The 23,063-nt window shown below is 34.3% G+C and overlaps 5 protein-coding genes and 1 long non-coding RNA gene across 18 annotated transcripts in view; 4 read left to right on the top strand and 2 right to left on the bottom strand.

Moving 5' to 3' along the window:
- LOC145586188 (calcium-transporting ATPase 4, plasma membrane-type-like) overlaps positions 1-23,063 on the bottom strand; it is a 197,860-nt gene that overhangs the window by 144,519 nt on the left and 30,278 nt on the right. The window lies entirely within an intron of this gene.
- Positions 1,620-5,449, top strand: LOC145586184 (omega-hydroxypalmitate O-feruloyl transferase-like). 12 transcript variants are annotated; one of them, XR_014100816.1, is made up of 8 exons: positions 1,620-1,763; positions 2,751-2,797; positions 3,568-3,630; positions 3,740-4,164; positions 4,250-4,303; positions 4,401-4,469; positions 4,579-4,729; positions 4,839-5,449. XR_014100816.1 is itself a non-coding variant. In XM_081642954.1 (8 exons), the coding sequence occupies exons 1-4, from the start codon at positions 1,664-1,666 to the stop codon at positions 3,813-3,815; spliced, it is 309 nt and encodes a 102-aa protein (XP_081499080.1). In that variant the 5' UTR covers positions 1,620-1,663; the 3' UTR covers positions 3,816-4,164; positions 4,250-4,303; positions 4,401-4,469; positions 4,579-4,729; positions 4,839-5,449. The 12 variants fall into 12 exon arrangements, 9 of the variants coding, with proteins under 9 accessions (XP_081499080.1, XP_081499073.1, XP_081499074.1 ...); XR_014100815.1 differs by having other exon boundaries at positions 3,449-3,630; XM_081642954.1 differs by having other exon boundaries at positions 2,728-2,797.
- On the top strand, positions 6,872-10,659 carry LOC145586186 (uncharacterized). Its single transcript, XR_014100817.1, has 3 exons — positions 6,872-9,560; positions 9,685-9,793; positions 9,892-10,659. It is a non-coding gene; the product is annotated as an uncharacterized LOC145586186 (long non-coding RNA).
- On the top strand, positions 11,194-13,671 carry LOC145586183 (polyadenylate-binding protein-interacting protein 6-like). Its single transcript, XM_081642945.1, has 3 exons — positions 11,194-11,371; positions 12,577-12,940; positions 13,094-13,671. The coding sequence occupies exons 2-3, from the start codon at positions 12,599-12,601 to the stop codon at positions 13,238-13,240; spliced, it is 489 nt and encodes a 162-aa protein (XP_081499071.1). The 5' UTR covers positions 11,194-11,371; positions 12,577-12,598; the 3' UTR covers positions 13,241-13,671.
- On the top strand, positions 14,903-15,631 carry LOC145584780 (uncharacterized). Its single transcript, XM_081641574.1, has 2 exons — positions 14,903-15,053; positions 15,332-15,631. Exons 1-2 carry the CDS (start codon positions 14,948-14,950, stop codon positions 15,532-15,534), a joined length of 309 nt encoding a protein of 102 aa, XP_081497700.1. The 5' UTR covers positions 14,903-14,947; the 3' UTR covers positions 15,535-15,631.
- LOC145586182 (RNA polymerase sigma factor sigA-like) lies at positions 16,145-21,494 on the bottom strand. Of its 2 annotated transcripts, none has more exons than XM_081642943.1 (10): positions 21,307-21,494; positions 19,489-20,148; positions 18,957-19,155; positions 18,763-18,855; positions 18,269-18,397; positions 17,970-18,023; positions 17,800-17,877; positions 17,415-17,477; positions 16,761-16,873; positions 16,145-16,546 (listed from the first exon to the last, which is right to left on the bottom strand). In XM_081642943.1, the coding sequence occupies exons 2-10, from the start codon at positions 20,139-20,141 to the stop codon at positions 16,438-16,440; spliced, it is 1,491 nt and encodes a 496-aa protein (XP_081499069.1). In that variant the 5' UTR covers positions 20,142-20,148; positions 21,307-21,494; the 3' UTR covers positions 16,145-16,437. The 2 variants fall into 2 exon arrangements, with proteins under 2 accessions (XP_081499069.1, XP_081499068.1); XM_081642942.1 differs by having other exon boundaries at positions 19,489-20,227; positions 21,307-21,492.

Here is a 23,063-nt window from a genome sequence, read left to right as displayed (position 1 = left end):
ATGAAACTGATTACCCTCTAGGGTATGGGTTTCATCTATTATTTCCATCTGGGGTTGTTCTACTGGTATTCCATTGTTCCCGGTCATGGTTATCGTGGTTATATATATGTTTTGTGTGAGGTTCTTAGGCGATAGAAGTGATCAATGTCCCCTCCTTCTAGCGCCAAATTGTTTCAGTCTGAACCTAACTTCCCCAAGAATTCGGATCTGAGATTCTGATACTCCTATCGGCAAGCTGAGAACCTACACAATGAGAAGAAGTTAGCTAACCCCGGGGTGGTCCGGGGACAACCACTCCAATGACAAAGTCAGAAAGTGTTTAAGAGAAATAGATAAGTAAGAGAGAGAAGGTAGAGAGAGAGAGAGAGAATGTGTAATTAATGCCCTCATTAATGAGGTCTTACCTACTATTTATAATGACCTACCTTGACAGGTGGCTCTCATCCATGCAGTACCTTCTGTGCCAAGTGTCGAGCTTCTGCTGCCACGTGTTGAATTCCGACAAGCCGACATGTCTTCCTTCAGGGACATATCGGCATCCTCTCACAATTGTTCAGGGTTTGGTCACGTGCTTTCACAAGATATCGGTCACACCCAGATATCATCCCATACAGTAATTATTATTTAAAGGTTAAATAAAACACTGTGTAAAATTATTACTCACCAAAGGTTGACCAAAAAACATCTCTATCACAAGCATCGCAATGGTAGCCGACCCAACGAATATGGCCAAGTATGAAGCGAAACTCAACCTATTAAAAACAAATAATTATTTGTTTGTATTTTATTAAAAGAGGGAGCTCCAATTGATCTCAGAGATTAACATTCCTATTAAAATATAATATTTGCAGCGAAAATATGAAAAATTAAAAATTCTACCTGAAACGGCCGCCTAACCTACTACAACTGAAAGGTGATGGTGCCGGATCCGGGGATGACGCCGGAGGTGGGGACGGCGCATGAGCTGGAGGCGACGCTGGAGGTGGGGACGGAGGTGTCTGAAGTCGGAACGATGGCGCCGGAGTCGGGGACAAAGCCGGAGGTGGGGATGGTGGGGTCGGAGTCGAAGACAACGACGGTACCGCTGAAGTCTGCTCAGACTGCTCTGGTGTCTGTGGGATGCCAAACCACCCTGGTAGGAAACTGAATCAGGCGAAAAAAGATGGTCTCACGAGTATGAGACCCGCCTCGAGGTCGACTTAAAAAACAAAACGAAACAAAATAATATAAATTCGGATGATCTACGTGAAATAGGATTTTGTTTCTAAAATGTACTTCCTACGTTTCTTTTACTTGCAACACACCTTTTAGGCACACAGTTTTAGGAGATGATTAGTAAGGGTTAACGAGCGATTTTATCAATATAATTTTTACACGAAGATTAGAATAGGGTTAAGTATCATTTGTAAAAATTATAATGAATAATTTATCCGTTTACATTATATAAACCCGACCTCAAAATACGTGTCACAAGGCTGTGTTGCAAGTAAAAAGAAACGGAGGAAGTAATTAACGGTGCTTTATCTTAGAAATTAAACCACAAAAGTAAACAAGACTACTAGAGTGTACAAATGTACAATACAATCCATTTAGCTATCATTTTATATGGTACAGTGAAATTGCAGATAAGCATTAGATAATTAATTCAAATTTTTTTTAGAATATGTCATTGTACGTTTGCCTTAACACTGAGAAAACGAGCCCTAGTTCTTCTTCCGAACGTCCTCTTGATTCTCCCTCTTCCTACTTCCAAACGTTCCAAGGTTTGATTTTTCTTTTTTTTTTTTTTAATAATTTTTTTGGGTTCAATTTATCGAAATTAGGGGTTTTGGTATTTTGATTTAGATTTAGATTGATCAATTGATTGCTTTGATTTGATTTGATTTAGAATGTTTCTTTCTTTCAGCAAATTCTCCAAAGTTTGTTTTTTTTTTTGCTGGATTAGTGAGTTTGATATGAATTTTCGGTGATAGGTAAGATACTGAATGATTTATAAGTTAGGATTATGTGTTTGTGAGGAATGAAATGTGGGAATACAATTAGGAAGTAGCTTTGAAATTAGAATGAGGGTAGGTAACTTCCAGAGTTAACTTTCAGAGAATGATCAAGTTTCAATGAAAATTATAGTTGTGTAGTTCGAAGAATGATGCAATTGCTGATGAATAGGTTGTAGTAGCATGCCAGTATTAATTCTGAGACTGATGTTGAGTAGAGACGGGAATGTGGATGGGAAGTTAGAAACGTAGAAATGTGGCATCTTGTATTTGCAAAAAGTGATTAAGAAAATGGCTTAAAAGTACAAATTAATGTTTGTTTAAGGTAGATAAAACTTAGAAGAAATTTAAAGACTATTATACAGGGGAGAAGAGAGTCATAGATAAATTTATTACAAAGAGAGATTGCTCTAACTTCCACATACGTTTACCTACATACATTATTGTGTTGAAGTGCTAGCAGGACAGGTTTTTAAAGCTGTTTCGAAATGGGGAGTGTTGCTTGTGATGGGAAATTCGAGCTCGAAATAAAGCAAGAAGAGCCTAAAAGAGTTGCACCAGCAGAGAAAACAGAAAAAAGGGCATTACTTCTTGTGCAACTTAGACCAAAACATTATTGTTATGAAGAGGACAATTTATTTGTACAAGTCACTAGAGAAAGGAAATGCAGATGCTGCAAAAAATATTAGGGAATCATTTTCTAAGGTTCTTATTAATTTCTACCCTCTTGCAGGGTGGTTAACTTTAATTTTGCAGGGTGCTCTTGTTGCAAATTATCCTCGGGATGACATTCAGGATAAAAGGTAACTATGGAGTTATATTTTTTGTAAACTCCTTTACTGGTGGATAAACTGTATAAATGTAAGCATTGCTTGTGTGTTTAATGAACCATAGCGCCATATGACCTATGTGTGGTTTTAATTTCTGCAGTGAGCTAGTTAGACATCATTTAGAAACTCTAGAGTACCCTGATTCATCCATTTTATCCTACAAAGTCTATGTTGTATTCTATTGTTATATATTAGAATGAGTAGCTCGATCTCATTTATAGTTTGTTGTTTAAAGCTCTTTTGGTACTTTTTGAATAAGCCATGATATATATATTTCTAATCATTATCAAAGCCCTGAATTTCCCAATGACGCCTCTGTAAGTCCTTTTGAAACTTTGAAAGTGTATACACTTCAGTCTTTAACCAAATAAAGAACTGAGCTGGTTTATTGTGTGCTATTTATTTAATTTTTCTTATAATCTACAAGGATCTCCCCTCTTAGCTGACAGTTTGACACTGGACATGGATTTCTTAAGGATTTTACTTAGCAATGTAGAAAAAACTTGAATATTTATTATCTAAAGCTGGTGTAGGATAGACATACTTTTTTATTGGATACTTATGCTATGGAAAAACTCTAGTAAAGATCTCTTGCTGACTTTTAAATGCCACTTTGTTCTCCAGACATGGTTTAGAGAACTCCCAACTGGGGTTTTGGACCTGTGGATGTGATGTAGTGCCAGACTGAAGATGATTGTTTTAAGAAACTGAGATTAAGGTGAGTATGTCTTGTGATTTCACAGGCTATTCGACATAAAGATGGTCCAAGGGGTATACATTTTCGATGACAAGGTCCTCATCAAAAGGTAATTACTGAAATAATTTGCTTGGTTTTGTGAAGTTTGATAGGATTTTTTTTATGGTATAAGATTATTGATGGTCGATACTAACCCTATTCCATGAATCATGATATAGGTGTATTTTAAGCCGGATGCAGTTACAGCATGTATTGTTACGTGCGGAAGGCCATGTTCCAGGTTTAACACTGTGATCAGGGAATTAGTTTGTGGCTTGGATTACATGTATGGTGATAAAAATGTATTGGTAATTAAGTTAAGTAATCATGCTATATGAGTATATGACAAGAACAGTTGTATTTCTTTGATGGATTTTGGTGTGAGCTAATATGTTTATGATGGATTAATGAAATTTTGTTTTACTTTTGGACGTGTAGTGTGGCTACAAAGGGTTCTATGCTCAGAATACACTCCTGCAGTCCCGCTAACACCAAAGCCTGTTGACAGCATCCTCAAACAGGATGGAACTATTCTTGGCACTTCAAGAGGTGGTTATGTCACCTCCAAAATTGTGAACATTATTCAGGACTGGGAATTATTCAGGTAATATTAGGTTACCTTATAGAAATTGTATGACAGCTTCATCTTGGCATATAAGTATATAACATTGTCCATCTTATGCGATTAGGTGTACATAATTGGAGGGGATGAAACTCAAAAGGGTGCATCAGTAATATATTAGGTATTTAGTTTGAGAAACTAATTTTATATATACTCATGCAGTCATGCATGCTAAGCTAGGATTGTATCACTTATTATTTCCATTGTTTTCATATCAGGAAGTAAGAAAACGAGGCCTTAAGGTTGCAATTGTGGGAATTCCGAAAACAATTGACAATGACATAACAGTATACCTTATCCATTCTCAATTTTCTCCTCGGCATCTTTCCTAAACAATTCAGCTGGTGTTTTTGTGAAACTGCTTGTTCTAATGATGATTTTGTGGACTTTCTCTAGATCATTGACAAATCTTTTGGATTTGACACTGTTGTGGAGGAAGCAAAACGTGCTATAAATACAGTACACAGCCACACACTGAAGCTGAAAGTGTTGAAAATGAGATTGGTCTTGTTAAGCTGATGGGTTGTGACAGTAGTAGGCATAATAGGTTGACCAAACATTATCATCCACAAAAATTGAGAAAAAGACTATTAAAATTCCATTTTCATTGAGTAGCACATAAAAATTGATCTAATGGGATCTAATTCATCCTGCAGGGTTCATTACAATGTTTGCAAACCGTTGCTAGCCAAGATGTTGACTGTTGCTTGATTCTAGAATCACCCTTCTTTCTCGAAGGGCAAGGCAGGCTCTATGAATTCATTAGGAGACAACTCAGAAAATGGACATATGGTTATAGACTTATAGTCATAGTTGAAGGCAAGGATGCACGGGTACGCCAAAGTGTAGCCGTTTCCCGTACTGGGGACGTATCGGGTATGGGTACAGTACGGGTACGGCCCAAATACGTCCCCAAGGAGTACCCTCGAAATGTGGTACGGGAAGCTATTTTGGGAACGGCTGGGAGGAGCTCCGGAAACGTGTCCAGGACGGATCCTTTTCTATTCCGACGTCCCCAATACAATCCCAACCAATTTCTTTTAAAAAAATCCCCGAATTTACTTACATTAGGTTGATTTGTCAAAAACCCTAGAAATTAAGAGGCCAAGATTCCTTGATTCCTTGTCGGCGACCATTTGCTGCGACCTATAAGGCCGCAATTCCTTGTCGGAAACCACCGGCGACCCACCCCGACATTGGAGACTGGCAAAACTTCTATTTACTTAACATTCTAAATCTATTTCTATGGTTCTAATTTTTTATTTTCTCTCTTGGTTTTTATTTTTAATTTTTAATTTTTAATGGTTATGTGATTATTTGATTTTTTTTTTTTTCTTTCATTTCATTGTAGCGCCTCAATAGGCTTGTTCTTTGTTAAATTTTTTTTCTTTTAATTTAAAATGGTTACGATTATCATGTAATTATGTGATGAAAATGTTACCTTAAGTGGGTTTTATTTAATTTTTTTTTTAAATATTTTTATATCTAGGTTGAAGGGGTAGGGGAGAAAGTAGAAGAAAGAGACCCTTCTATAATTCTCACAACATTGTTAAATAGTGCTCACACGACTAATATCTTTAATTATCATTTGGTACAACATTATACAAATATCTTTAATCATCAATATGTATAACTTCTAACAATTGAAATTAATAATTTATTTATTGAGATGATTCTAATATAAAAACGGAGGGAGCATGTAATAGCCATATCGGTAAACCATTGCGCGGCAAATTCAAACGAGAACAAAAAAACAACTCAAACTAACATCAATCAATATGCAAATTCGTGAAATTATATTAAAAAGCATCAATAACAAACATATCATATTCAAACAAACACTGAAACACAGACTATTCACGAAGAAGTACATTAAGACAGAGAGGGCGTACCATTCGTTGGGACAGCAGCATCACCAACACCAAAACCAACACCAGAAAAGAGAGTAGCCGAAACAAACGCCAACACCAAGAATCCAATAGTAAAAAAATTCTTTGATATCATCTTCAATTAGTCGATTTCAACTGAAAATCAAGAAAATACCTAAATTAATATAATCAATTCAATTAGAAATCGAGCCATAGAATTGTTTAATTAAGCGAGGTGATGTGAAATCGAAGTACCTACCAGTAGAAAGGAGTTGCAAGAGAGTATTGCAGTGAACGACGAAGAATAGCGCAAAATCAAGATTGAGTAACAATGGCGGTAAGGTTGACTGGTTGAAGCTGGTGACAATGAGGAGAGAGAAAATGGGAGTACGTGCGTATTTGTTATTGCAGAGGAGAGCTTCAATGTTACGCAGCAGTAGAAAAAGAGTTCCAAGAAAGTGGTGAAAGTTAAGGTCTGTCGAGTAACAATGGAGGTTAAGGTCGAAGTTCTTGAGGATGAAGAGAGAGAAAAAGGAGAGAGAAAATGGGAGTGTGAGAGTTTGTTATTACAGAGGAGAGAGAAAATGGGAGTGTGAGAGTTTGTTATTACAGAGGAGAGAGAAAGCGGGAAATTCAGTTGCTGTAACCGTTTTAAAGGGTGGGCCCGAAGAAAAGTGCCAGGTCACTTGATATATTATAAGAGAAATGCCAGGTCAGCTAATTATTTTGCGTGATTACAGAAACCCAATAATACCCCTAGATTATCTCCAATCAGCAATTCCTCAATCAAATATATAGGGTTCAAATTGCTAAAACAAATTGGAGGAAAAGGGCTAGGAAAGGAGGGTTCAGTGGGTCGAGAGGAGCCAATTGGGTTGGAGATACGCCGGTCAAGGGCAGGAATTGAGCGAATGTTATGTTGGAGGATTTCGGGTTTCGACAAAAATTGCAATGGAAGAGTAAGAGGGTTGTGATTAACCATAATAAGGCGAAGTCGGGGCTTGATCAATTGGAGAATCGGTTGAGCCGGAGTAGGAGAAAGTGATTACTGAAGATTATTGGAACTATATTTGTTTTTTGAATTTTATTAGCATTGTCATGTGTTTGTGTTTAATGGTTATTTTCTTGTGATGGAAAATGGTTGAATTGTGTTCATGATTTATGTTTAGTGGAGTAATTTGTCATCTTATATTGTTTGATATTGCCCAACATTTTGCCTTCTTAATAAAATTTGAATTACAGGACCTTTTGGTGCAAATTTTCGCCGTGTGGCTGTCCTCCACCCTCTAAATTGATGTTGTTTAGACATTGTTATTTGCTTTTTATAAATTAAATGGGTGAATGAATACTTTTGAGGTTTAATGTTTTTAAGGAGATATCTGTTATTGGTTAGGATCTGTGTTCTTCTATCATACTTGTATCCTTGTTCTATTAAGCTAGGAACATTATATGTGCAAAGACATTCCACTTTTAAGTGTACAGAAATCTTTAGTTCTGGTGAAAGCCAATTAGCCATATTGATTACCATCTTCCAGTGAATTTGTTATTCACTTTCATAAGCTTAAGCAATTTCGTTTATGTAAGTATTCTTGTATTGCATTGCTGATATCCTTACTTGAATCTCACTTGGAATTTTCCCTTAATTTCTACACATGGAGTAATGTGAATTGTGACCGGGTTCTATCTATGACTGTTGGATCCTGAAGGATACTTTGTGAGTATATCATGTGTTGTTGGGGTATTGACATATTCTATGTTTAGTTCTGTGTTAGGTGTCGGAAGGGAATGGATTAACTGATTCATTTGATTTTTCTTTATTAAGAATAACTGATCCATCTCTTTTATATATTGAATAACTGGTTCACTTGAAAAGAGTTTGGTTTGTGGCTTCGTTTTACATGGTTTGTAGTTGTGGACTCATGGTCCGGAGGATTAAAATGTATGGTTATATGATGATGGGGGATTTTGATCTGTGTGGTACTCTGGTAGTCTGGTGTCATTCAGTTGAAATGCATGTTATGTCTTCTCAACTCTTCTAAATTTCCCATCAATGTGAGGGTGTAAACTGTAAAGTTGCGGGAACCTCATGCAGGGAAAGGATTTCATAGACATCAGAGTATCTAGTTCATCACTGTGAAAAATTTTCATGTCTAATGTAGTCTCATGTAGTCCGATTTTTCATGTAGTGTTCTGAGCTTAGACTATACACTGTACAGAGTATCAGAACAGTAGGATTTCATACTCCTACTGTTCTGAGCTTAGAAAATGACAGGCCTCGAAAAGATGTGATTATTACACTTTTTTGAGGTATATGGACCTTGTCATCACGAGTGATTAGATATTCAGCTTTAGCCTGTCTTGGTTTTGACTAAACAAAGTGCCGTTGTAGTGAGCTACATAGATTTTCAACCTGTTCAAGTGTTTTCAAGCAGCAGATGAAGCACTTGCACTAGATTTGTGAGTCTACTTTGTTTTCACCTTGTTATTGGAAGTTAATTTGTGCCATGCTAAAATAAATGCATCATTGTAGATTAATGATCCTTTGACAATTGGGTAAGTTTTATTAAAATAATCTCCTGCAAAGGTAATAGGTGACATGATATAGTCAGGGAAAGACGGTAATAATTTTGGGACAACCCTAGTATAGAATTAATGAATTGTATTATGACTTGGATGGAGCTTACAGCTTGTTAATAGGTGTAATGGAAAGTTAGTCCATGACTATATGGTGCTAGAAAAATATTTTATAGTTTGGAATAAGTTTTGGCTGAATAAGTTTTAAGTACAAGAGTCGAATCATAAGTAAATACAATTGTATTCTGACTTGGATGTAGCTTACATTTTGCTTTAGCTGGATTTCTGCATCTTCCTTTTTAACTTACTCTTTGTTCTCGACTCCCATATCTTTCTACTGACTGCCAAAAGCCATGGTGTGGCTAGTTTTGGAAAGAAAAGTCGTGCTCATGCCAGAAATTTGAGTATTTTATTGTGTTAAGTTGTGATTGGAGTTTCAATTTATGCCTGACGCTTGCATTTGTGACTCTTTTGGCTCTGCGTACCGATGTCAGTGATCTGCTTAGTATCATTGATATAGTGTCTATTATCATTTTTTTATTTTTTATTTTTTTGACAGTAGTTTTTATTTTTTTTTTGAATAGCTTTTTGACAAAGTCTATTGTCATTAATGAATTGTAATGTTTGCAATTGATAAGATTTGTTTTCACATGTAGCTGAGGCTATGCCTGAGTGTGCTACTTACCAGGGTCGCTATGATTCTTAATGTCTGCAATTGATTAAATTATATGGCTGATTTTTTTTTCCTCTTGCCTCATGTATGTCTGAAATGATAAGCCTATATTCATGGTTGTTTGGATGGTGTGTTACAGTTATTTCTTTTTTACTATATGAATCCACTAAATGACAGTTTGGGTGTATCCGATACAGGATTTGCTAGAGTTGTTGGAGAAGCTTAGAGAAGATCATCACTATTGCCTCTTTTGTGGATGTCAGGTGTGTGTCTAAATCATTGTGAGGCCTTTTCAACATTAATATTGTTACTCGTATAGTTAATAGGCAAACCGTAAGTTGCATCATTTGATAGCTAACCCCTGAAATTTACCTACCTTAATTTCAGTATGAATCCATGGACTGCCCTGGACTAAACTAAGATGACCATTTAAGTGATTTCTTGACAGCGTTGAGGGGCTAATTGCTGATAATGGAAACGTTCATTCATATCTTCTGTAAGACTGGGCAATAATGGTTGTGACTGCAAATTCTTGACCTGTCTCTTTATGCTGGTCAGCTCATTTTAATCCATGGCAATGCTGCTTTCTTGCAGAAATATCTGAAGACCCAATTCATTAGATTGGGTTTGCTTAAAATATGGGATTTCATCGTATCAATGTCCTTGACTCTTGCTGTGGTTTAGGTGGTGAAACAGAAAGCATGGGTGACGTGTGATGGTGTCCATGGTGATATGGTTGACATTGTGGCCAGACTGGATTGGGTGCCGGAATGCAATCCATGTAGGCATATAAGTATATAACCCCTCGTCGGATGTGGCCATTGTTGATAGGTAGTGAGTTGGCTATTGATGCATACTCATTGTGTTGCTTGTAAAATAGGAATAGGAATGGCTGAATTATGCCTATTAATGTTGTAAACTGACACCACTTTTAACTTGTGATACAGTGTTACAAACCAGAGTTACTAATATATTTTGAAAAAAACTGTGTTGAGAAAATTTCAAGATATGATTTGTTCTACTACTGTGGTGTGTATCTTCTACAATTAAGAGTATCATTCTGTTATGATAATTTTTTTTTTTTTTAATTTTTGTTTTTATATTATTTTTTTTTAATTTTTGTTTTTATATTATTTTTTAAAATTTATTTATTATTTATTTTTAATCTTCTATGGTGACTGTTTAATTTTCACATGAATACCCATGCATAACACTAACAAACAACACACTAAGTAATGGCCTGTGCATCAAAAGGGCTAGAAGCCTAACTAGTTTATTTATACGAAGTATTAATAATCATGACCGACTAATTTTAGTTTCATACTTATGTCATAGTCCATTTTTTACAATTTTTTTTAAGGGTTGCATTAACTTTTACTTAGTGTTCATTGACTCCTTAATTTTACTATCCAAGATTTGCAACAAATATTCTTTCAAAATAAAAATATATACAACTAATTTCTATTTTTAAAGTTACATACAATTTGGGAAGAAAACAAAAAAAGTTTATAAAATTCAATCCAAATAAAAATTTTAACCAGTGCATTACACATTTACACGGATAAAATCTAGCTCATTACCGGATATGGAAATAAAAATAACATAAAACAAAAATTCAATCTAAAAATATCACATCAAAACAATGTAAAACCGCAAAACCATCTCATACAAAACTTTTACGATTTTTAAAATTTATTTAGGGTAATGTCGCATGTGTTATGTTGAGGTGGTTGCCAAATGCCAATAATTGTAACAATATATGACATCCACATCATGCTAATAAAATGGATTAGTGGTTGGTTAATAAAATTATGTAATTAAATTAAATAAAATTAAATGGTGGTAAAAATAATAAAATGGTGTAGTAGCCAAACGGTTACCATTATTCTCAGAATCTACCCCCTTATAAATTTGCGGAGTACGAGAATTCCAGAAATAAAAGTAGCTTCATTATTCTCTTTCTCTCTCTTGAAGACCTTCGCACCTTTTCATCTTCGATCATCAATCGTAATCATTTCTAGGGTTTGTTTGTTTTTCTCTTCGATCGATCAATCAATCAATTAATCGAATTATTGTGAGTACTTTTCTCTTTTCTTTGATATCTTTCACCGTTGTTCATCATTCTTTTGATCATCTTTCTTTTGAACTATCTTTGTTTTGATTAACGATTGACTTTTTTTTTTTTTTTTTTTTGTGTTTTGTTTTGATTAACGATTGACTTTGAAATGACGAGTTCTTTTTTTTTATTTATTTTTGTAATTTTTGTCTATTTTTATTGATTTTTGTTATTTTGATGTTGGTTTGATTGTATGAATGATTTTTTGTTGTTTGATCATTGTTTCTGCTTTTTTTTTTTTTTTTTGCTATTGATTGTCGATAAATTGTTGATTGTATCTTTGTTTTGCGATTAACTGTGTTGATTTTGACTGGAAATGAGCTTTTCTGCTGAGTTATTGAATTAATTTTATGTTGCCCTAATTTATTTTGGTGAGAAACAGATTGATTTTGGGAATTTAAAGCTAGGTTAAATTTGGTATTAGTATGTTAATGTTTTTGTGGAGTAGCTTGTGTATTGGTACTTGCTACCTAATGAACACCAACTTTTTAGCTGGAATAGCACCATCGTTCTGTTTTTGACATTCTGGGGAATATTACTTGCTTAAAGAAAATATGGCCTGTGTGCTGACTTGTTTTGGTATCTGGTACCCACTCGAATGTTGTCATGGCAGTTTGATGACTCGTACCCTTTGTGCGTGATAATGTATGTTATGGGGCTCGTTTCAGAAGTTTACTGCTCTTTCTAATCCAAGAAACAAGCTGCTTAAGTTGATTTTTGTTGCTTTGGACATGATTAGAAATTGGAACTCTGTGAAAGTTGAAAGTACATTCTTATTTTATAGTGGCATTTAGTATTGTATTGGTAATATAAAATGAAATACGATGCTACATTGATGTTATATAGTGATATTTCATGTTGTGTTGATATTGTAGAATGACTTGTGTTTTTGATCAAAAGAAATGTGTCATAGGAATTCTTTCTTGTTGTGTTGACTATTCTGTTCTGTATAGTTATAACAATATTGCATATTTCTTTTCTGCAGAAATGGAAGTTTGAAATTTGTATTGTTAGTTAGTTATTAGCGAATAATTTCACATAATCAACCTTTTTTTATGTGACGTGGGGGAGGACCTATTATTTCCAGTGAACAGATTTGGCTCATCGTTGGGCATCAAGTGTAAGTGGCATTGGTTGATGTATTTTTTTTGCTTTTACTGCAGCATTTTCCTGCAAGTCGCCATAATGAAATCAAGCACATCGTCTTTGAATCCAAACGCTGCTTCATATGTACCAATCTCCAAGAGAGAGGTAAATGAGCATAAAGATCCTAAGACCCTTCCGAATGCTGTTAGTGTAGTTGGTCTCCCTACTAAGGATGACAACAAGTTGAAGAATGCTGCTGATGGTGTATCTTCCGAATATTCTCAGGAAACAGACATCAAATTCATGGATGAAGAGTCTGAAATGGACCTAGCTTATCTACAAATGATGTTTCCTGGTGTTTCTGATCAGTCTGTTGCCGATGTCTATTATGTTAATAGCGGTGACCTAGATTCTGCAGTTGACATGCTGACCCATTTAGAGGTGTTTCTCTTGTTTTTACTTGTATTATTATTATTACAGTTCTCTGTTACTTCATTATATAAATTTGAAAAAAAATTGATTGCATTACAACAGATCAATACAAGCATTTCTCAGCCTATTAATAACTTTGGTCCCTGCTCTATCTATATACAGGCTGTTGATAATATTCCTGATTCTTTGAATATCAAACACCCCGAGGCACCTGCTTCTTCGACTGAGTACTCATCTGCAAAGGGTGTAATTGCGACAGGTGAATCTAGCAGCTCTGCCCGTCCATCTGATTTAGCTGTTGCCACCTGATCGTTCTCTCTGCAAATCGATTTACAACAGCAAAACTTAGTTACATTGATATCTGTGAATAGAGTGGGTATATGTGTGATAATTTGTTTTCTGGGAGAACAGTGCCCTTTATGTTTTTAGTTGTATAGCTTTTCTTCGAACAAGAACATATTTGTTCTTTAGGAGAGTCATTGCTAGTTGGTTTTACTGGTCTATTGGCTGTTTGTCTGAAAAAAATTGCAGCAAACTTTTTAACTTAGGTTAAATCTCAGCTTGTCCTTCAATGATAGTGATCTTTTCCGATTGTGTGGGCTTAGGAGCTCCACAGCAATTGGCAGAGATTGCTTTTTATCAAGTGTTTGAAATGTAGGAATGTCTGTGATGCTCATATCGAGTTACAAGATGTAGCAAGTGTTTTGGTCTCATAATTTGGAAGATCGATTTTGCAAGAATTGTATGATGTTTGCTTTCAGCTTTGGTACTGATTAGCAATTTGGCTCCTTGGCCGTCTTTGTAATTTGGTCAAATCCCAAGTGAAATTGGGGCATGTTCGAATATGCATTTCTTGCTTTAACAGCGAAAAAAGTTTGTTGTCCAGGATTATCTTGTGAACTCTGAAATCCATTATGAGTTTATGAGTGTGGTAAACTTTCCTCTACATACATCCTCCTTTCTTTTTTACTTGCACCTTCTAATCCTTCAATGCAAGAAAAATAAATAATCATGTGGGAGGTTCTTTTTTTTTTTTTTTTTTTTTTTTTTTTTTTTTTTTTTTTTTTTTTTTTTGTAGATTTTCTATCTATACTTTTTAAATACTTCACACAAATTTTTAGTGCGTATAAATGTATAATTTTTCTAAAAGTTAAGTTGAGACATTTTTCACAAAAACATAAAATAAAATGGTAAACTTGAATTACTTGATTCTAAAAATGGTGATTTTTCCGGTTTTGTATGGTGTATACAATAATCAAAATGAACTATGCCATGCTTGGTTTTGTTATTTATCAAGTTATTGATAATTTGACATTGTTGGGTCATTTTGTATAGTATCAGTCTGAAACCTAAGGAAACTTTTGTACTTAATCCAATTTGGTAAATATAAGTAGGTACAACATGTACGACTGTATCATATATATAGCCGATGACTGTATCATAAGTGGGTCTTAATATTATTGGACTATATATAACAATATAGCACAATGGACCATCATTTCTATGTATAAAATCTATAAATACATTTATGGACTAATCAAATTAATTACGCGAGTATGGAGTACAAAGTATAAAGCTTTAATATCTTTTGTTTGAAGTATAAAAACATAAGATTTGTATAAGATTGACGATTAAAATCTTACTTTCCATATCAAAGGTCACGTGTTAAATTCTTGTAACGAGATAATTGAATAACGTATAACATAACAATATATCGTAACAACGTCCTTTAGTATTATACAATGCTTGGATAGATAATTTAAATTATCCCCTATTGTTACTGACAAAAACAAATTATTGTCCTAAATATCATCACATTTAAATAACCAACTGTACAATTCAGACATCCCATTCCTTGCTCATATGGCTCCCGACTTCCTGTCTTTCCCACCCCATGCATATTTTCCTATAAAAGGAGCCAAAAGTAGCTTCATATTTGCATCCACAACAATCTCTTCTCCATAAAATATACACCCTTCATTGTTATAGAGATCGAGATCGAGCTAGGAGTTAAGTATGGCTTCGAAAACTTTACTTGTGCTATGCATTGTGGCTGTTGTTTTCGCGATTGCTTATGCTGGGGAAGCAGCCCGAGAGATGGCTGTGGACTCTAACAATGCTGGTGAGTTTTTATGTAATTTGTTTTCATGCTCGTCTATTCAATATGTCAGTTTTTAATAATATAGTCACGTTGATAGTGTAATTTGAACTAGTAATGTGACAACTAAATCTTGACATATTGTGATACTTTTTACACAAATATCTTAAATTAAGAGGTTATTATATTCAAAATATAATCCTTTTTCTTATGCATTGGGCTTTGTTTATTATGTGAATTAGTAACGTGACAATTAAATCTTTTTTGTAACTTTATCTTGATGCTTTAAAATGGTCATGTAGCTCACAACAAGGCGAACGGCATAGAAGATGCCAAATACGGTTACCCTGGCCGAGGAGGATACCCTGGCCAGGGCGGTGGAGGATACCCTGGCCATGGTGGCGGTGGAGGATATCCTGGTGGCCGTGACAGCTGCCGATATGGTTGCTGCGGTCGTCGTGACTACAACGGTGTCTGCCAAAGGTGCTGCCCTCATCCTGTCTAAGCTAGGATGCTGTTGATCCTCAAGATGAAGCCAAGCCACGGGACTAAAAATTTAAGCCTAAACAAATTATTAATGGAATTTTTACTAGCTTTCAAGTGTACGTTCGTTACAAATAAAAACCTTGATATGTAATGTAGTAATGTTATTACGTTGCCTAGCCAACTATCGTGTAATCGTGTTAAATGTTTGTGTAATCGGGCTGTTTTTAATTTTTATGTATTTGTGTTTAAAATTTTGCGATTTTTCCCTATATGAAAAAAATTAATGTATGGAACAATGACCAAACTACAACACTTAAACGGAAAGTCTTGGTGGAGACCTTCTCAGGCTAATTTATGAGCGGACCTAGATGAAACTGTTTCACACTAATGTATTGTGTGACATCAAAAATTGGAACTCGGAGCTTTACAAAAAGTACTGCGTAAGAAGTCAACCTAATCTCACAATATGCAGCTTCACAATAAGTAGTTCAGAGACTTTCACAGTAGGCTGTATTTGGCCTTAACACCGGGATAATTACTACAAAATAGCATATGCAGATGCAAAAACATACAAGTATCCAACCATCTTTGTATCAGAATAAGAAAAGGGTAGAATGTATATAATCATATATATGTAATATGCTTCTATTATATTAGGAAAAAAGATCTTGTATTAATACAGAAGGCATAAGTAGTTGTGCAGTGACCCCCTTACATACAACTATACATTATACAACAATCTTGTTGAATCTCAGAAACAGTGGATAAATTGTCTTGAGAATAGGAAGTGTTCAAGTGTAGGCCTCCCCTGACGAAAAACTTCAACTTACTGTAAGAAGTGAATGTGATGTTCATTTCTGTTATATACTTCATATATATACAGTCGATAAGATCTACAATAGACTACGAATTCTATGCCATACTAGTGTTTCACCAACAAGGCATCCATTCTTCTCTTTCTCGCAGCAAGTTTTAGTTTCTCCAACGCGACTAATCCAACCTGCCGGACTCTTTCTCTAGACAAACCAATCCTGAAAACAGAAAATATGCCAAGTAAATTAGCAATTGAAATCAAGTTATGTATGGAATTAAGAAAAAAGATGAGATATAGAAGTTGGGATTGAGCCTAAATAACATACTCCCTCCGACCCAGTTGATAGTTAACATAAGAGAGACACAAAGATTGAAGAATACAAAGCCTAAAACTCTGAATCGAGGAGGGAGAGTTAACATATTCCACCTCACCTTTTGCTAATTTCTTCCCAAGTCAGAGATTTTTCATCCAGGCCATAATAAAGACGTATTATAGCTTTCTCTCGTTGCCTGAGTGTGGTGTCTATAAGATTGCTTACGTCTTGCTGAAAAGAAGAGAAGTCATTTTGTTAATAACTATGTAAAATGGAAGTATACATCTCAATGATCTTATGAATAGATTTTAGAAGTCATTTTGTTAACTACAGATTGTTTTAGATAGCTTTCTGAACTCCTGATTAGTGATTACCATCATTCCATCAAATAAACTGTTCAAAATGTAAATAAACTGGAAGAATTCTCATTGATGAACAGGTCAAATAAACTGTTCAAAATGTAAATAAACTGGAAGAATTCTCATTGATGAACAGGTCAAATAAACTGTTCAAACTGTAAATAAGTGTTCAACATTTGCTCTTCATTCTCAAATTTAGTTAACCAAGACACAGTTATCCTTTGCCTTTATCATTTCTTTTTAAAGTAGATGAAATGATGAGTTAGAACAAAGGAAATTAGGAGAAGCTAGTAAGTCAAACCCAAAGTTTAGGATTGATCAATTAGAGGTGATGCCATTAAGACTATTGTAATCATAAGGACAAATAGGTCTTTCAGAAACATGACACACATTGTCAGATTTGATGCCAATACCTTGAGTGTCCATTCATCTACACCATGCCACGGGTTATTCTCGAGACGATTATCCGCAATATACTGACAGCCAAGGAAAACAATTTGTTAAGATGACTACAATATATCAATCAAGAAAAAGTAAAAACTAACTTCTCTAGGGATCAAACTCTTCAACTAAAATTTAATATTCAGTAAAAAAAAAAAAGTCTTAATTGATAAATATCAATTTTCATATGTGACAATGATTAATCATATGTAACAAGGCTAACAACAATAAGTGAAAAATCAGGTTTACAATAAAATGTTTGATGGAAAAAAAATAAAAATCAGTTAAGAAAATCAAGTGAATATATTGAGGTATAATCAATGAGAATGACTGCATTGTTTATCTGAATATACTTACACTATGATAAGTCTCTCCTGGGAGACCATTCAAAGAAGGGAAGGCTTCTCTGTCCAGTGACAAGACAGATCTGACAGCCTGCACCAATTACAAGTAGCAATAAGAACAAAGACGAGAAAAAACACCAACATGCCTTATATCTTTAATCACAGCAACTGAATTTTACTAACCTCTGTAGCATTCTGAACTTTTTTATGAGTTAAGTTTAAAGATTCAGCAATTTTCTGCAAAAAGTTCAGAAAGTTAGCACAGTATATAACAGAAAATAAAAACTCAATGAGTAACAAGTGTTCTTTGCAAAAAAATAAGTTTAAATTGGTTACTAGTTAAAATTAGTAAACATAAAAGATTCTTTTCAAGTTGTATTCTTCTAATTATAAACAGAAGTATCCTGGGAACAAGTGCTGATATATACCGAAACTACAAAAAATATTCCAAACATTCTTCATCACACAAAAGGAGAACTTACATCAATTGATGGATCTATCCCTTTCTCTTCAAGTTTATTTTTTGCACTGCGAATTAAGCTTAGTCTTTCATGGAGATGAGTAGGTAACCTCAAAGTTCTTGAATTTTCCACCAGTGCTCTGGAAACACCCTGAAAAAGAAGTCAAACCTTAGAGTTAAACCAGGAGGTGAAGATAAACATAGCCAGTTAATCCTGCAGAAGAAATGAAAGATAGATGTACAGCTTCTTTGATTAACTATATCTTGAAGTCGGTATTAAAGTGATTATAGAGGTATTCAAGTGTATAACATACAATTGAATCCATCAGAATTCTGTATTACTTCTGTACAAGTAGTTAAATAGATATATTCCAGGATAAACAGGAAAAATCAACACGTGTACTAAATTATCCTCCATCAACTTCCATCACAAAAGGCAGATTATCTTATTAACTGAAAAACAGCATTATAAGAGTTGGAGAACTAAATAGCAACTAACATGAGTAATTAACTTACTTGACGTATCCACCAGTAAACATATGTTGAAATTTTGAACCCTTTGGAGGAATCAAACTTCTCAATTCCACGGAGTAGTCCAATCAATCCACCCTACATTGAATTTTTAATGAATTTCACATGACTGCTGATGATGTACTAAATGAAGCATTAGATAGGCAAAATTCGGATCTAAGTTCATAAAAGAAAGTCACCTGTACAAGGTCAGCCATGTCAGCACCCATGTTCTCATACTTTTGAGCAATTGACATGACCAAGCGTACATTGCTCATAGCCAATTTTTCTCTGGCCAGCGAACACTCAATTAGTTTGGATCTTACTTCAGCACGATTCATCCTTAAGGAGTTCGCAAGTTGCTCATCAGAAGGTTCACACCCTAGTTTCTCTTTCAGCCTGAAAAGACAATCAAAAGATTACCATAAAAAAATTCATAAATTCAGTAGAAAAGTTGCAGCATAGATGACATGGAAAAACTACTGTTGCAAGCAGCAACAATGACCCCTAATTACTAATATAGACTGTTCTGAAAATACCTAAGGAGATACAGATTTTTATTATAATATTCATTGACATATATATTCTTGATGATCATTCGAGAAATAATGTTGTTAAAAAAAGTACAATCCTATAGGAAATGCCAAGCTTTTTTCCAGCCTAGCTACATGTGAGTTGGAACAAAGGGCAGTGTATTTAGCCGTATCAACTAGTGGTAGAAACATTAGCTACCTTGATTTATGCTCCTCCAAGGATCGACCAGCTTCAATCTTTCGAGATAAATTCACAACTTGGGAATGAGTCAGCAATACATCGTTTGTCATACCTCTCACATACCCTATCGAACGATTTTGGAGAAGCTCAGGGCTTACAGTAGTCACTAGAGGCTTCTCTTTCTTGCTTTCTTTTGTGGATATCTTCTTTCCCTGACTTCTCTTCCTAGCATTTATCCTTCGTACTCGAGCTGGGGTTCCTGATGATGTGACACGTGATTCCTTAGAATTATTCTCCCTAAGCACATCATTCATACCAGTGCGTTCTAAGGATAACTCCAACTGCTTTTCAAGCATAGACTTTTGAAGCAAAAGGAGAGCTTCCAGTGGAGTTTCAGGATCCAAAGTCTCCTCTTCTACAGGAGAAGATCTTGAAATCCATGGTTCGGTAATTGGAGGGATTGTAGCACCATCTACACATTCTTTAAGAGCCTTGACTGGTGATCCTCGGTGATTAAAATTAGCTTTTGCAACAATCACATTCTTTGAGGAAGAAATCTGATGTGGTTCCCCAGTAGTATAAGAGAGCCTTTCGGTGAGATCGGAATAATAGAAAGAGGAGCTCAAAAGCCCTTTGCCAGCACTAAGCCCAACGACAGCAGCCGTGGCCATCTTAAGCCTGAACATGCAACACCATCAGAACATGGACTGCACAACTCCAAAGCTCAAGTGAATCACTTTGTTCCAAGGGATTTCCCCTACAATGTGCCCCAGGTCTCTTCGTTAGCCTTCTCTTCATATTTTTTATACCTCCACTTTTTACTTTCTAATGTGGGGAGGGGTAGAGAGTGATACAGAAGAAAATAGTACAACATGCAGCAACAACACCACAATCACAACCGCAATGCATAGACAAAATCACAGCCAATATAACCAATTGAGGTAGAGTACATTCTTGCTCAACACTGAATTCCAAATCTGAAGGAACACAGTTTAACTATCCTTTCAAAAAAACATGAAAACTTAGCACCATCAACAATACTGCTTCCTAAATCATACAAATTGTTTTCTCCCCAATTATGACTCCTTCCAACACTTGAAAGTTAATTAACTAGTATCAACAATACTGCTTCCTAAATCATACAAATTGTTTTCTCCCCAATTATGACTCCTTCCAACACTTGAAAGTTAATTAACTAGTAGATTTTTCTGCCTGTAGTAGTGTAGTACCTTGTATTCTTGTAATGCCTATAAGGTTAATTACACTTTCTTGAATTGGAACAGAATGAGCAGCAAATTTTCATAATTTTGTTTTCCCACAATCAATTTCTAATGATCAATCTATATGTTTACAACAGATTTGGCCAATTCAACCTTGATCCTAACTCGAAAATTTTCGGGTTCAGTAACTTTTTTTTTTTTTTTTTTTTCATTTCGAGTTAATAGTCTTCTACTTTCAGGTGAATTTTACTCATCCTAGAGTGGATTTTTGACATCAAATTAGATTAATAAACAAAGAAACAACTTTAGGCTCTATTCAAATAAAATTATGCAAGAATATAACTTAATCAAATACTTCTGAAAACTATCAAAACTGCTAAACACTCATCAAGAATTTAAACAACACATTTCAGAATCAACCCAGAATTTCCAATAAACCATATTCAAATTAATGCAGCAAATTTTCAATTTTTCTTTAATGGGTACTTCACAATCAACCAACAAATCAATATACATATTGCAATTGAAAAACCAGTAAACATTAAATTGTAATCAGCAAAAAACCAACAAATTTAAAAGGGTAAATAAATGATCATATGATCACTTAAACTTTTACCTAATATTTGAGAGTGTATCAAGATTCAGTTAACTGGAAGCTTAACAAAATTCAATCACAGTGTGTCCACAGTTTAGAGATAGAAGAGAGAGAGTGTATGTAAGAGTAATGGTTTGATAACGGTTTATTGAGCATAAGAAGAAGATTGAGATTATTTTATGTGTGTTTTGTTGTATTTTCTCTTTATTTTCTGTGGTTGAGGTTGTCCACGTTTATGGGGTATCAAAGGTTTGTGTGGGAGATAAAATGAGTTTATCAACTTAATACAAATGTACCTTCTAGTGTGCGACTCGAATGGAAAATGTCGTTTTACTTTTAACTTTAAAGTAATTTTAAAGTGTCTGAGAAAATTATAGTAATTATTTCATGGATGCGGTTAAGATAGTTTGAAACTTGTCTCTTTTATAATTTACCTTGGGTTAAGGATTTTGATATCGATAAGACGAAAAAGAGAAATTAATGTCCCAACTGTAACATGAATTAGATTGATGGTTTTTGGCACAAAACTTCTCTAATTTGCCCTATGCAATTGTGTTATTCACGATTTAAATGAAAATTTTGAACTCTATGTACTATATAGCAAAAACTATAGTTAAAGCAAGTATGTGCTAATGCCACGGCATTAAAGATGCCCTAGCAACTTAGCTATAGTATATCCACTAATTACGACAATTGCAATATTGTGAAATCATGAAAGAGCGTACCAAGAAAACATGTATATGTTATATCAAGAAATTAATGTCCCATTGATATCATCTACGAAATATTATGTATTTATTAAATATAAATTTTTTTAATGTTTGAATCGATTTATTGCACTAGTAGAAAGATAAAGATTTAAAAAAATATATATACATACGAAAAGTAAAATAATTGAAAGAACAAAGAGTGTAACTAAATTAAAGTACATTCCTTATATAAACAATTACTCCATATTATTTTAGATTTTAGTAACATGATCAAGAGACAATAGAATTGACAAATATAATTAGAGCTAGTGGTAACAAGTAAGTAAAATAAAAATAAAATAAATAAATAAATAAAAAGGTTACTTAGAAATTAATTAAGATGTTTTCTTAAAAAAAAAAAAAAAAAAAAAAAAAAAAAGAAGAAGAAATTAATTAAGATGTTAATATGAAATGAGGAAAATCTAGATAAATGTAAGTGGCACAAGCTTATTGGCTAAACAAGATATCGGCTCCTGTGTTTGAGTGGTGCATAGCCCGCCAATTTGCACCCATCAACTTCTCTTCTGCCTAGTCACTAATTTCTCCAAAAAAAATATATGAAAAAAAAATGATATAAAGCCCAAAATCCAAATGGATTAAAGAATTTATGATCCAGCAAAATATATCAAAGCCCATTACATACCATAGCCAATTAGCCATTTTAAACAATAAAAATCTATAATTTATTAATAAACAATAAATTTATGTCCAATTATACTCTCGCTAATTAGATAAGTACATTTTTGATTTTTTGACACGCTACACTTTAACTATCTATTTATCATAGGTTAGGACAATTTTTTTTCTCAATACCAAAGTACCTTATCATAAAAGAAGAATTGAGAAATTAAATAATGCACTTTGAAGTTTGGACCTCTTGTTATAAGTTCAACTTTGAGGCAAAAATGTGTGACACGGTATTTATGTGAATTGTGAGATATTTGAATTCATTTATTCCCTACTTCCTAAATTCAAGACTTTTCAGTAAGTTGTTTTATATATTTATTTACGGGATACTTTTTATAAAAG

Source organism: Chenopodium album, chromosome 16 (genome assembly GCF_948465745.1).
Source record: "Chenopodium album chromosome 16, dcCheAlbu1.1, whole genome shotgun sequence".
Taxonomy (NCBI): Eukaryota; Viridiplantae; Streptophyta; class Magnoliopsida; order Caryophyllales; family Amaranthaceae; genus Chenopodium; species Chenopodium album.
Note: the sequence above shows the minus strand (reverse complement) of the source record. Positions and strands in the feature narration are given on the sequence as shown.

Coding starts and splice junctions, on each gene's coding strand:
- LOC145586184 (XM_081642947.1), top strand. CDS start 2,616: ATGAAGAGGACAATTTATTTGTACAAGTCACTAGAGAAAGGAAATGCA. Junction 2,798..3,567: donor GATGACATTCAGGATAAAAG/GTAACTATGGAG, acceptor GTGATTTCACAG/GCTATTCGACATAAAGATGG. Junction 3,631..3,739: donor GACAAGGTCCTCATCAAAAG/GTAATTACTGAA, acceptor ATCATGATATAG/GTGTATTTTAAGCCGGATGC.
- LOC145586183 (XM_081642945.1), top strand. CDS start 12,599: ATGAAATCAAGCACATCGTCTTTGAATCCAAACGCTGCTTCATATGTA. Junction 12,941..13,093: donor ACATGCTGACCCATTTAGAG/GTGTTTCTCTTG, acceptor ATCTATATACAG/GCTGTTGATAATATTCCTGA.
- LOC145584780 (XM_081641574.1), top strand. CDS start 14,948: ATGGCTTCGAAAACTTTACTTGTGCTATGCATTGTGGCTGTTGTTTTC. Junction 15,054..15,331: donor TGTGGACTCTAACAATGCTG/GTGAGTTTTTAT, acceptor ATGGTCATGTAG/CTCACAACAAGGCGAACGGC.
- LOC145586182 (XM_081642942.1), bottom strand. CDS start 20,156: ATGTTCAGGCTTAAGATGGCCACGGCTGCTGTCGTTGGGCTTAGTGCT. Junction 19,156..19,488: donor TTGGAGGAGCATAAATCAAG/GTAGCTAATGTT, acceptor TTGTCTTTTCAG/GCTGAAAGAGAAACTAGGGT. Junction 16,547..16,760: donor TGGGAAGAAATTAGCAAAAG/GTGAGGTGGAAT, acceptor TTCTGTTTTCAG/GATTGGTTTGTCTAGAGAAA.